The 13,390-nt window shown below is 36.2% G+C and overlaps 1 protein-coding gene across 6 annotated transcripts in view; it reads left to right on the top strand.

Annotated features, from left to right (window-relative positions):
* The window catches only part of LOC129361134 (alsin-like), a 28,790-nt gene extending 22,844 nt beyond the window's left edge, over positions 1–5,946 (top strand). For all 6 annotated transcript variants that reach the window (XM_055031833.1, XM_055031832.1, XM_055031836.1 and 3 more), the window contains 9 exons: positions 142–256; positions 346–503; positions 1,309–1,410; positions 1,484–1,663; positions 2,306–2,351; positions 2,509–2,570; positions 3,364–3,513; positions 3,586–3,682; positions 4,451–5,946. In XM_055031833.1, the coding sequence (XP_054887808.1) occupies positions 142–256; positions 346–503; positions 1,309–1,410; positions 1,484–1,663; positions 2,306–2,351; positions 2,509–2,570; positions 3,364–3,513; positions 3,586–3,682; positions 4,451–4,489 (949 nt within the window). In that variant the 3' untranslated portion in view covers positions 4,490–5,946. The remainder of the gene's footprint in view (positions 1–141; positions 257–345; positions 504–1,308; positions 1,411–1,483; positions 1,664–2,305; positions 2,352–2,508; positions 2,571–3,363; positions 3,514–3,585; positions 3,683–4,450) is intronic.
* Positions 5,947–13,390: the final 7,444 nt, after the last annotated feature.

Here is a 13,390-nt window from a genome sequence, read left to right as displayed (position 1 = left end):
TCAATCACTAAAATAATATAAGTGTGTGTGTGTGTGTGTGTGTGTGTGTGTGTGTGTGTGTGTGTGTGTGTGTGTGTGTGTGTGTGTGTGTGTGTGTGTGTGTGTTTGTGTGTGTTTGTGTGTGTGTATGTGTGTGTGTAGCCCAGACCTCAGTAAATCTCACACCAAAGTTCTGGAGAGTTTGGAGTTCATCCCTCAGTACGGCGAGGCGGTCACCACTGCGAACTACGACAACGTCAGACGATACCTCATTAAGGTCGATTCTCCCACCTGAGCGTTGATCTGCGCAGCTCCTCCAGAGTCACTGCAGGACGGATGAATCATCTGTGTGTGTGACGGTTTCAGGCCTGCGAGACGCCCCACCACCCTCTGGGCTGGCTGGTGGAGACGCTGGTGACGGCGTACAGGATGACGTACGTCGGCGTGGGATCGAACCGCCGGCTGCTCCGGCAGGCGGTGCTGGAGCTGCAGGCCTACCTCGCTCACTTCTACAGCATCGTCAGGTACATTTATTCACCACGAAGAAGAAGAAGAGAGGGAGGCATATTCCTTTAAGAACCTGAGATCTATTGATCACATTAAAGGATTCAAAATGGCTGACCTGCTATGATTCCTTAAACAGCTATGAGCCACCAAACATGTTGATTTCATAATATAATTCTGAAATAATGAAGTTGTAGTGCAGTCAGTTCTGCTTTTTTTTTTCTTCGTTCTTTTCAGAATGATTTTACAATTTTATGTTTTTTGGGCTCTGTCACTTTAAATTCAAATAAGCTGCAGCTGGCCACGCCCCCAACTTCACGTTTACACTCACACCTTACATGGCTGCAAACAAATGCATAATTATATTGCTGTACATCTTTGAAAAGCATTAGCAGAGCCTCCTGCACAACCAAGAAGAAGTGGTTTCTGAATGGCTAGTCAACAGCAAAACACTGGTCTTTTGCAGCAGCCATTGTATCCCACATGCAGTAGTAAAATCAGCTCTCTAAATGTGCTAGAGTGCCACTTGGGTTGCTAGGCAACAAGGCAGCGTGACTCAATGATCAGGAGATTTTTGAAACGGCTCATCAAAGAGACGCCAAAAGTATCAGCTTATTGCTAAAAACGTCTGGATGTTTGTTGTTTTTAAGAGCGGAGTCGTTTTCATAGCAGTTCAAACTCAAACGTTAAAATTATGAATGTTGTGTAATTGGTTCCCTTTAAAGGACAGAAATCTGGGCTTTCTTTGCTCATCGTGCGGCAAAAACGAAACCGATAATCAGAGTGTAACTTTGGCTGCTCACCAATATCTGTTGCTGTCTGCAGGTTCCTGTTTCCAGGGTTACCAGATGATGGCGGCGTCGTCCCAGACGCTCCTGACATCAGTCCGTGTAAAACCCGACGAAACTCACACAAAGTGGATCAGGGGTCAGAGTTCGCACAAGGAAATGGGATAACTGTCGATGATGTCATTGTAAGTGGTGTTTCATTTCTCCTGCAGTGTGTTGGTGGTGAGCTGCTCCTCGCTGCTCCTCCCTCTGCTGCTGCCTCGACTCTACCCGCCGCTCTTCACCCTCTACTGCCTGCAGCAGGAGCCGGAGGAGGCCCAGTACTGGGAGCGCATCCTGCGGCTCAACAAGCAGCCAGACCAGGCGCTGCTCAGCTTCCTGGGAGTTCAGGAGTCAGTCTGCAACACACACACACACACACACACACGCACACACACACACGCACGCACACACACACTATACCGCTCTGTCGCTCCACAGCATAAACTGCCTCATGAAGAAGAAAGTCATAAATCAGGGTTGGTAAAGGTGCTAAAAATCCTTGTAAAAACTTGAATTCAATTCAATGTTTTCAAGGTTTGGAAAGTGCTTGATTTCTGAATAATGTCCTTGAAAGTCCTTGATATTCAGAAACCAGAAATTACTCAAGTAAGAGTAAAACAGTATTTGGTAAAAAAAAGTCTATTTAAGCACTCAGTAACTGATCAAAATGATCAATCGTTTAATATGTAAAAATTAAGAGGAAATTTTTTGTATTTTAACAACAAAAATGACACAATTCAAATAACAGAAAATAAAATCAGTTTCTTTTCATAAAAATGAGTTAAATTTGTGTTTTGCTCTCAGACCAGTCAGGTGTGTGAAACATGTTAAAACATTTAATATTTTAATTCACCTTGTCGGTGCTGTTCAGTGTATATAACAGTAATACAAAAAATAAAAACTTTTTTTAGTTCATTTTTATCATCTTTTTACAGAAGTTGAATTATAACTCTAATTATATTATTTTTGTGAATTTTTGTTTCCTGTTGTAGGAAGTTTTGGCCTCACTGGATGTCGATTCTGGGGGAGAGAAAGGAGGTCAGGATGTTTCATATTCAGCTTTCACAAATCATTTTTAAATCACGTAGTAACCATGAAACGCATTGAAGTTTCTTATTGTGATTTTGAAAAGTTTAAAGTCCCTATAAAATGTATTTAAACGTTGTTTTTTTTCTTTATTTTATGGCGTTTGCAGATCGTTTCCAGCAGTAAAGACGCCTGTTTCATTTCTGCTGTTGAGACTCTTCAACAAATCAGGTGCCACAAAATAAACGCAACGCAAAGAATCGGCTCAGGTTGAATTACAACGGAGATGTCCAAACTTTTTCACACATTTCGCCAAAAAACAGGCGACCTATAGAAATGAAGCAGCTGCAGATCTACTGTAGATTTGAAATTTAATTTCTACCAAAATCGCTGAAATTTTTAGATTAATCTCAGAAATTTTCTAGAAAAGATTTTCAGAGCAAACTTTGACATTTTTGTAAAAAGGTTTCTGGTCTGAATTTAAAATATTAAAAAAAATTTTTTGGGGGCGGGGGGGGGTTTAAAGCAAATTTTCAACTTTCCAAACTCAGAAATTTTAATGTTTTTTGTGGAATATTTCTGAGATTATTCTCAAAATTAATTTTTTTGTTTTATCAAATCTTCAACGTTTGAAGCTCAGAAATTTTCTTAATTTTTTAAAAAAATTTCTAAATTTTTTGCAAAAATGTTTTACTTTTTTCTTTACAATTTCTCACACTTCACTTGCTATATTTAATCAACTTTAAGAAAGGATAAAATCTTAGTTAGCTTTTCAGAGAAAGTCTCCTGGCTTTAAAATTTGGTTATAAAAAGACAAATACTTTGTGTTGTACTTTACATTGTCCTGTGTCTAAAAAATATGATGGTTTTAGCCCTGATTACAAACTAAAAGTCTCCATCTGCATCTAAGGGTCAAGTTTGTATAATTTAGGGCCTCACAGAATCAGTCCAAGGACCACAAATGGCCCTCGGACCACACTTTGGACAAAAAGCTCCATATTTAATGAGCATGTTCTGCACGCAGCACCACGTTCACGCCGTCGGATAAACTGTTGGTGATTCAGAGAACGTTTGAGGAGCTGACGCTGGAGGTGAAGCCCTTCCTGGCCGGGGACTTCCTGTGGTGCATGGACGACCTGTTCCCCCTCTTCCTCTACGTGGTGCTGAGAGCCAGGTGCAGATTCACCAGCTGCCCGGTTCGGGTGTTTCTGGGCCGTTTCTGCAGCTCACGCTCTTGTTTCTGCAGGGTCCGGAACCTGGGAGCTGAAGTCAGCCTGATCGAAGACCTGATGGATCCCAACCTCCAGCATGGAGAGATGGGCCTCATGTTCACCACACTGAAGGTGGGAAAGTCCAACGATCATCAAAACGCAGATCATACTGGAGCTGGAAACACTTGAAAATGCTTGAATTGATATTTTCACACTATTGATAAAGAGAAAAACATTTTCTCCTCGACTTGATAGCAGGTTAAATTTGGTTCAATTTTAATTCAGTCAGAATCACTAAAATTATTTTTATTTTCCAGCAAGAACATTTTTCAGATATTTAATTGTGTATTGTGTTAAAGCATTTAATTTCAGTAGGATTAGATGCTTAAATGCATTGCTTCATACATATGAATAAAAAATAGTATGTAGGTATTAAACAATGTTATAGAATTTTATTGGTTTAGGGTTAATGTTTGGTTTTTGGGGCCAGTCAGGTGGGAATGAGAGACTTTCCAAAACATAACATTTTGATATGTTGTAATTTACCTTTTCTCTGCTGTGAGACAATATTATTAATACCAGTAATAATTATTAACACCATAATAAATGATAAGAGTGAATTGAAAATGTCTTGTTTTAGTTAATTCATATTGATTTTATCTCCATAATGTGATGTTTGAACATGCTTGGAAACTTCAGACCCTGTTATTATTGTCATGCATGCCTTCTTGTTTTTCCCATTTTGAGGAGTTACTGAGACAAATGGGCTTCTGTGTCACATCACATTTATACTCCATGGAAACAGGAACTCATATGTTGCTAATGAAAAAGTTTCAAGTTTTTTTTCTTGTCTTTATATTCTGGACAAAAACACATTTTGACTCACTTTTCTTCCTGTAGGCTTGCTTCATCCAGATCCAACAGGAATCCACTACATAACCAGTGATTCAGCCCCAGTTTGATGGAACAGAACCAGTATTATCTCCCAGTTTCCAGCTGCTGCAGCCAGGCAGAGCTGACCACGTCCGGTTTGCCCGCCGGTCACAACAGTTGGCAGAACGACGCGACACAGCGCCCTCTGCTGTTGGCTCCTGGTAACACCTGTTCATATACACTGATGTTCAGAATAGAAAAGGAATATTTATTATTCCACAGAAGGGAAATGCATGTGCAACAGCAGAACAAAATGTTGCAAAAGTGTTGAAAATATATAGATAAAAAACAAAAATAATACACAGTAAAAACTGTGTATTATTATACATAATCCTGTATAATCTGTATAAGATTACAGATAGAAATGTTGCACTCATAATCCGAGGGGTGTGCATCGTAATGTGCATGTGTACTGAACTTTAAAAAGAAACAGATTGAGATGTTATTAAAAACAGTAAATTATGATGCAAATAAATGGCAGTATGTACATAAACACCTCGGTACTTTGATGGCTTTAGAGTCCGACTGCTGCTGGGAGGTTCTGGATTTAAACATGTTGGATTATGATTCAAAAGTTGGAGCTGCTGTGTGTTTCCCTTTTCTCAGTTTTTATATTTAAACTTCAGGCAAAAGGAAACCACTTCTTCACTTCCTGATTTATTCAAGCACTTATGAAGTTAATTTAAATGTTTTTTCTAACACTTTACTAACACATTTCTCTTGAAAAGAGCAAAAGGTTTAATAAATGTAATAGACTGTTATTACTACTAGAGCAGCTACATACACAGGAAAGGGAATAAATCCTGTTTTTACTGAATTTTTTTTTGAGTAAATTTAATTTTTTTTTAAATGTCAAATCGCTTTGGATGCATGAATGCAGTTCAGTGTTTTACTAAACGTCTGTTTGTGGTTTTCATGAGTGTTTGAAACAACTAACAGCCTGCTCAATGTCTCTTACAGTGTCAGCACTGAACATAATGCAATATAATATATTTTAATTGGAAAGAAACATTTAACTAGAGCAAATATTTATTTAATAACAGATGCTATAAAGATTGACTAAATCATTATTTGATGCCAGGAAATGTTCTAGAAAGCGATGAAGCATCAATGAACCATCAAGGGTCTTTTGCAGTGAGAATACTGTAATCATTTATTTATCTGAGAGGTACTTTGATGTTTTTATTTTCTTTAAAATAAAATCCTGCATTGCAGTGAACATTTCAGCCCATTGTTTTGTACTGGTTGCTTTTGTTTTCACAAACTGTCGCATCTTTACACGCCAACATCCTTTTTCATCACTTGAATGGAACTAAATGATTATTTTTCTAATTACGTTTGTATATTTTTTTAACTTCATAGCTTTATAAAAGACTGATCATCTGCACTGAATGTTTAGTTTGATGGTTGTGTATTTAAAACTGGATAAAAAAGGGGTAATAAACTTATTTTGGTTCCTGGAATGTGTCCTCACTCATTTGTTTTGTCTTTATTGTCTCTGAGTCATGAGTTTTTCAACAATGATCTGTAGTTCAGCCATTTCTACAACATACCCACGACCAGATCCGGTTAAGGACTCTTCAAAATAAAAGGCTTCCTCTTTCCAAAATAAGTCGTGCTTGGCGCTTAAATGCGTTTTATTTAACTTTTTAAATTATTATTCACAATCGTCACATTCAGAGAATAATCATGTAAATTAAAAACAAGAACGGCAGGAGAATCGGAAGGAAAGAACGGACAAATAAAATTTATCAAATAAAATCTGTATTTTAGATGAAAATTTTAAAGACAAAGGAATGATTCAAGTCTCTTACACTTTGAATTGTTTTTCAATAGAGTGAAATAGAAGCCTACATATACACACACCTCCTTAACATTGTGATATTGTTTTAGAAATAATTTTGGAGAATCAACTTAATATTTAAAGGCTGTGCCAAGTTAAATTTAGGATTACTACATAGAGCTGTTTACGTGACATAAAAAGATAATATATATTTGTATTTCAACCTGTGCTTTGCTCTTTTCGTTTGTGAGTGTGAAGCTTTCAGATTTACTTTATTTAAATCTTATTTTTTTAGCTTTTCAGCTCGTCTACAGATTTTGTCTGAGTCATGGCACCAAGTGGCCACAGGAGGGAGCCAGTGGTGCAGGTCAGTTAGAGTGTTGCTGTAAACACATTTTCAGTAAAAATCTTTCTACTAGTTGTGGCCGATGATCCAAATGTCCAATGTATGATTCACCAGACAAAAAACTTTCCTCCATTGATTCATCTCAGTCTCCAGAGAATCTGTGAAGTGAACTGATTAAATAAATGTAGTAAAACTAAAGATTTCTGAAGTACTAAAGCAATGTTAAGAAAAGTATTTATTGTATACATTTTTTCTTGTAATTTTCTTAGAGCATGAAAATTGTACTTTGGAAACGCCCAACTTCAAAATCAGAGATATAATAAGACCTCAGAAAGTCGCCTGCATCTGACCGATAATGGCGTAACAAACACCTATTTACTGGCTCATTTACTCTTTCCAGGCTGCGTGACAATTTGTCTGAAGCAGACGCAGTTCAGTGAAACACTGGAGGATGTCTGCCGTGTTTAGGAAATAACCAAAAGCTGCTGGCTCCTGTTTAGGAAAGATCTGAACAATGGAGACAAGTGGACAGCCACACAAAACACTTCTGAAAAAATGAGAATAAAGGAAAGAAAGCAATCATTGCATCAATTAGAAGAATTAAGATGAACATTTAATTCTTCAACTGGACGTTAGTGAACTGACTTAACACTAAAACAAAGTCATTTTTATCTCACATAAATTATGATTTCATCCATTTCTGTTTGTTAGAGTTTAAGACAGAAAATCTGGGTTTTTATTTGGATAAAGAAAAATTATATGTTAAAAAGAGACAAAATGAAAGGCAGAAAACTAATAAATGTGGAGTGGTAATAACATACAGCATAACAACTTAAATCTTATGCTTCATGGTATATTCTCATGAAATGGCAACTACACTGATTTTGATCAGTCATTTTAATTCCTACTTAATAAAACAATTATATTTTCTAAAATTATGTCTGTATGAGTAAAATTTAGAGGAGTAAAACTTCTTGGTCCTTTAAAAAAAGGATTCCAGGTGTATCTTCACCGTGTCTGATTTGTTTTGGTTCCCACAGCGTTTCCCATCTGGGTGGAAAACTTTCTTTAGCCTCCAGAGTTTGAACTGCAAATAAACACATCAGAAACTCAGGATTTCCATAAAATCACCTCAGCTGCTCCTGCTGAGTTTGTCAATGGAAATAAAGTTTTACTTCAGAATCATAAATTCAAGCTAAAGAACAAGCCCAGAGAATGATACTGTTTTGTTTTTTTACAGTATCTATCTATCTATCTATCTATCTATCTATCTATCTATCTATCTATCTATCTATCTATCTATCTATCTATCTATCTATCTATATATATATATATATATATATATTCTGACATTAATCTCACAATTTTTCTGGAATAAATTTTTGAATTTTCAAGCTCAGAGATGTCCATTTTCTTTCTAAAGTTTTCTGTAGCAAAGTTTTGATATGTACATTTTCTTGTTTTTTTCTACAAAATTTTCTAGATCTGAAAATTTTAAAAAAAATTCATCAAATTTTCTACTTTTCAAACCTTAGGGTTTCATTTTTAGATTAATCTAAAATTTTAGTTTTTTTTTGTATTACTTTTTAAACTTAAAGTCTATTTTTTATAGAATAGTTTTAAACTTAGAAATGTGTGTAGTCCAGAAATCTTTTTAGATTAATTTAAAAATCTTAAAACTTTATTCTTGTTATTTTATGTTTTTATTAAAAAATTTCTCAGTGTGGCTTTAGTACTCTGTCATACTTTTGTTATTGATGAATAAAAAGCTGAATTTGAAAGCTTTTCTTTGGATAATCTCAGATTAGGCCACCAGTTTGTCAGATTCTCTGAATGTTTTATTAGAGATGCCCCTGAACATGTAAGGCGAGGAGGAAGCCACTGCAGTACGACTTCATTTCTGTGAAAACGGCCGGCTGAGGACTTCCAGGGACGACTGAACTCAATAATTTATGCTCTGTGTCGCCGCGAGGATCTTCTGAGAAGCAGCTTCTCACGACATCCTCTGGAAAACAGGAGTTAAGAGGAGCAGGAATCCAGATTCCTGAGGACGGCCTCGGCAGCGAAGGCTCTTCTTCACATCCTGGTGAGGAATGTCAGATTCAGTCCGCACAGCGACACCCAGACTAATAACCAGGATAAATATCACCTCAGAGTGCTGCTGTGACACGCTGAAGCCTTTTCTGATCAAACAGTTTATTAGCTCCTTCACAAATTCTTCACTTGTTTCTTTAAACTTATATATGAATATAAACATGTAGCAGGGTTTTAATTTAACAATGTTATTGTTGTGAACTTTGTCAAAATTGGTTCATTTGTTATTCAAATTCATTTTGTTTAGTCAAAAGGTATTTTCTGCTGACGTTTATTGGTGCATCAGTTTTGTCACGTTGCTTTTGACAGTTGGTGGTTATCGTAGCAACACCATGAAACCTTCACTGACCCACTTCAGGAGTTCAAACCATCATCATGCTTTGTTCTAAAATGAAAAATTGCAACAGTTCTTACAGTTGCAGCTGACTCGATCTGCCAAACGAGACCTTTTGACGAACCTGTTCCCCTCCTCGCCTGTGGTGGCGCTGCACCAAGAACCACTGAGAGAAACGACAGTAAAACCTCTTCCTTAAGCTTCGTTGTTCTTTTAGTTACTGTTTATGTAACTTGTTGTGGATATTATTGTGAATTAAAAAAGTAAGAAAAAGAAATGTAAACAAAAATGGAGCAGTGTTCGATTTTAGCGGTTGTAGGATTTGTCTTTTGTCATTGAGAAAATAAAAAAAACCTGAGCCATTTCTCCCTCTAGTCCGAGACTCACTTGTTTGTTTTGGTTGTATTTACCCAGAATGCCTTGCGCGATAGTTCACGTTCTGCTTTTGGAGTGATATCCGGTCCGGTTGCATTCAAACCGCATTAGAGTTCACTTCTTTGGTCCGGATGAAAGATTGACCAAAGCGTGTTCACACTTCACACTTTCGCATTTTTAAAAAACTTGGGGCATTTTGGACGCTCCTCGACTTTGCAGAAATGTCGCTAATGTTTGTATTGAGCAGAAGGTTTTAGTCAGGCTGAGGTTCGTACCGTTGGCCTGCAAAGTGCTGACCCAGTTCTCCTGCTCTGGTTGGCATCGCCTGCAAACGGCGGCCGGCTGCACAGAGACGCTTTCACTGCGCTGCAAAACACTCGCTGGCCAAGACTGTGAAACGTGACTGTGTTTGAAGTGAGGAGTGAGTGAGGCTGCAGAAACAAGCTGCAGTATTTCTGCTGCTCCAAGTGTGTGTGTGAGAGAGAGAGAGAGATGTCAGGAGCAGGACTCTATCCAGAGCTTTTCTCCAAAATAAACACTCAAGCGCGTACGCTAAATCTAACAGATGTTAAAAATAAGCCTCTTTCTACGTCATGTGTCTTTGAGACGCAGATGGAGAAAGTATCTCTGTGGAAAATGTTCTTGTTTTTCTTTGTGTGGGTGTGTGTGTGAATCCATTGATAGAGGTCTTTGCCTCCATAAAGTATGGAAAAAGTTAAATTAGACCCTATCTTTCAACATTTTTGGTCAAGTTGCACAAAATTCATTTACTGCAACATTTCATTTCTGTTATAAAGCTCCTGTTTTTGCAGAATATTGAATTTAAACTTACTAAATATTTTGTAAGCTAAATATTATTACATTTTTTGTATATTTTGCAGCTAAATATTGAGATGAAATAAATAATTACAAATTTAATGTTTTATAAATTAGTAATTAAATTAATTCTTTTATTGATTACTTTCAATAATTAAAAATTATTTTTGTTAAAATAATAGATGGTGATGTTTGAGGATCTACAGAGCTAACTGCTAATTTAGAAATAATTACTCATTATTACTAAATTAATCAATTAGTAACTATTACTAAATGATTAATTTAGTAATTAGTATTAATTACTAAATAATAATAATTAGTAATAATAATTACTTAGTATTTATTATTACTAAGTAATTGCTACATTATTTAGTATATAATTATTTAGTAAATAATAGTTGTCAGGCTGTTAGCAGGTAAGATCTCCTGTAGCAGTCTGTATCACAGCAAATTCGAATACGCATCTGACTGAAGACACTTGAACATTTAGATAAGTAATTAATTTAGTTAAATATGTAATTTGCAAGCTTGGTATTTAGATTGTACGCTAAATATTTAGCTATGACATTTATAAATGTATCAATAACATGGTGAAAAAGTGACTTTGAAAAATGAACACCTTTTCTTTTTCTTTCTCTAACTTAAAAAGTATTGCTGTAATTTATTTTTTGCTGTGTAGCTTTTCAAAAGACTACTTCATTTTGCTCTGTTAATTCATTTGATTTTGATTTCATAACGAAGTTTCATTCAAACTTGTTGATGAAATGTTGAGGAAGTGCTGAGTCGCCCAGTCCAGATTACATCTGCATCCACGCTAACGCAGATTAAAGCGCTCCGGATTGTGCAGCAGGGTTGTGAGTCCGTCGGGTTTCAGATGACGACACCAGGAGCACGACAAGATCCTCCAAGAATCTCTGAAACTTTACCTGCAGCTAAACCAGACGGGTCAAGTTTCTCTCCTTCTAACGTTTGATAACTCTGCTAATCTAGTGACATTTATACACACATTTTCCTGTGCAGAAATAGATTCATTTAATATAACGAATGTGGAAAAAGTGTGAATACTTTCTGGATGGATTGTAGCTCCAGAATATTTCCCCAAACTCTTGGAAATCATTAAGATGTTTTGGGAAAATATGAAATGAACATTTTTTGTGTGGTTTTATTACTGAATCCTGAACTTTGACCTTCACAGATGTGAGTGAGTCCTTAAGATATTGTCCCATGTTATTTTTGGGTAATTTCATTTATCTATTTCAAAAACAGAAGGATAAACTAATGATAGCTAAATAACAATAATCTAGTAATAATAGTAACACAGAAAGAATTATTGTGTATATAGGAGTAATTTGTGGAAGACGTTCTCTGCTGAATAGGTGCAGCTTTGGGCGTTTTCCTCTCTAAGTGGAGCCACACATGGACCTCTGTCCTTCGCGGTGCCTTCAAGGCTGGTGGGAGTTAACACGCTGGAAGAGAAGAAGAAGCCTTGTTTGAAAAGACTCACACTTTTCTGTGCGGTTTCACACAGACTTATGTTGTTTACGTCAAACTTGTAAACGCAGACATCAAATATTTCCTTCCTTCCATTGAATTAATCTCTAAGGTTTCAGCTGTGTTTTGCCTCCGTTAACTACTGTTTACTCTCCGGTGCTGCAGTCATTGAAGTGCATGATTTAGCTGTACAAGGTGTGCTCGGCCCATAATTACTGCAGCAGGTACTGCAGGGTGTAAACATTATGAATTAGGTCAGTCATTTTCTCAGGTTACAGACTGTTTACAGTGGAGAATAAACAGAAGATTACAGTTTGCTTTTTAAATTAACTCTGGAGTAAATCCTTCTCTCAGTAGTTTTATTTAAGCTGCAAATAAAACTAAACATCCACAGTCAGTTCAACTTGGCTTAAATTAAATTAAATTTCACAGAGGTGTGAAGAGTATCCAAAAGTTGAACTCTTCAAAAATATTTTTACTAAACTAAAAGCAAAAAGCAGCAATTACTCGAGTAGAAAAGTATTTGGTAAAAACGATTACTGAAGAACTCCTTAACTGATCAAAAACATCAATAACTTCATATTTAAAAATTACATGATCAGACTAAAATATCAAGTTTTGTGGAAATTTTAGTACTTTAAATACCAAAATGACAACAAAATCAGGCAAAAGAAAAGAAAATCAAAATCAATTTCAATTTGGATTTTATGTTCTGTGGGATGGAAATTATGTTAGGACTTTAAAAATCTTGTTGTTTTCAATCTATTAAAAAGGGAGGACAACAATATATTACTAGTCTCATTGGTGTCATTATTTATGAAAATTCAATGAAAATTATTGAATAAACTCAAAAGGTTCCTAAACTTGCATTTGTTATGTCTACATTCAAAAACATTATTTTTCTGTGTTTTTTTTCTCTCTTTTTTGCCAAAGTTATTAAGGAGGTCGAAGGAGCCACTTGGTTCATTTGGTGTTTGAATAATTAAAATATGCAGTTAGAACCGTTTTTACACGGGGTTTCCTCCACAAACATCAAGAGTTAGAACCGTTTTTACACGGGGTTTCCTCCACAAACATCAGGGGATCGCTTTACATGTCCGTCAAAAAGTTAACGTCTTGGTGTCATCTATGTTGGTCTGTCTCATAAAATCCAAATAAAATACATGTAGTTCTGCAGTGATAACATGACCAAATGTGAAAAAATACAAATTCACTCTCTGCTCTTGTCGGGTATGCTGATCTGATAGCTCCTCTAAATGTCGCGGACCTATTAAGGCGCATGCGCACGCATGCGTACTCACTGCATGTAGGTTATTCTGATAGGGTATGCTAATCGGACAGAACGCCGGCCTCCAGTTTCACCAGTTACTGTAAGTGAGTAATTGGCCAGTTAGCAGAGCAGCCTATAGAATTTGATCTAATAAAACAATAAAAATGATTTTATTTTTCCTCTTTTATTCCTTATCAATTGTGTTCATAAAGTCAACAAGCTGTCATATTCGTCATTTGATTATGAATCAACTGTTTCGACAAGTTCGTCTGTTTTCCTTTTTTCTTCCCTGTTGGAGTTTTTTTTATTTTATTTATTTATATTTTTTCCTCTAAGCAAAGTCTTTGGTTCAGTTGCTAAGCAACCGCTGCTCTGTCTCTCCCGGCTCCCAGCATCCA

The sequence above is a fragment of the Poeciliopsis prolifica genome, unplaced genomic scaffold (assembly GCF_027474105.1).
Source record: "Poeciliopsis prolifica strain line A6 unplaced genomic scaffold, Auburn_PproV2 SCAFFOLD007, whole genome shotgun sequence".
In the NCBI taxonomy this organism is placed as follows: Eukaryota; Metazoa; Chordata; class Actinopteri; order Cyprinodontiformes; family Poeciliidae; genus Poeciliopsis; species Poeciliopsis prolifica.
Note: the sequence above shows the minus strand (reverse complement) of the source record. Positions and strands in the feature narration are given on the sequence as shown.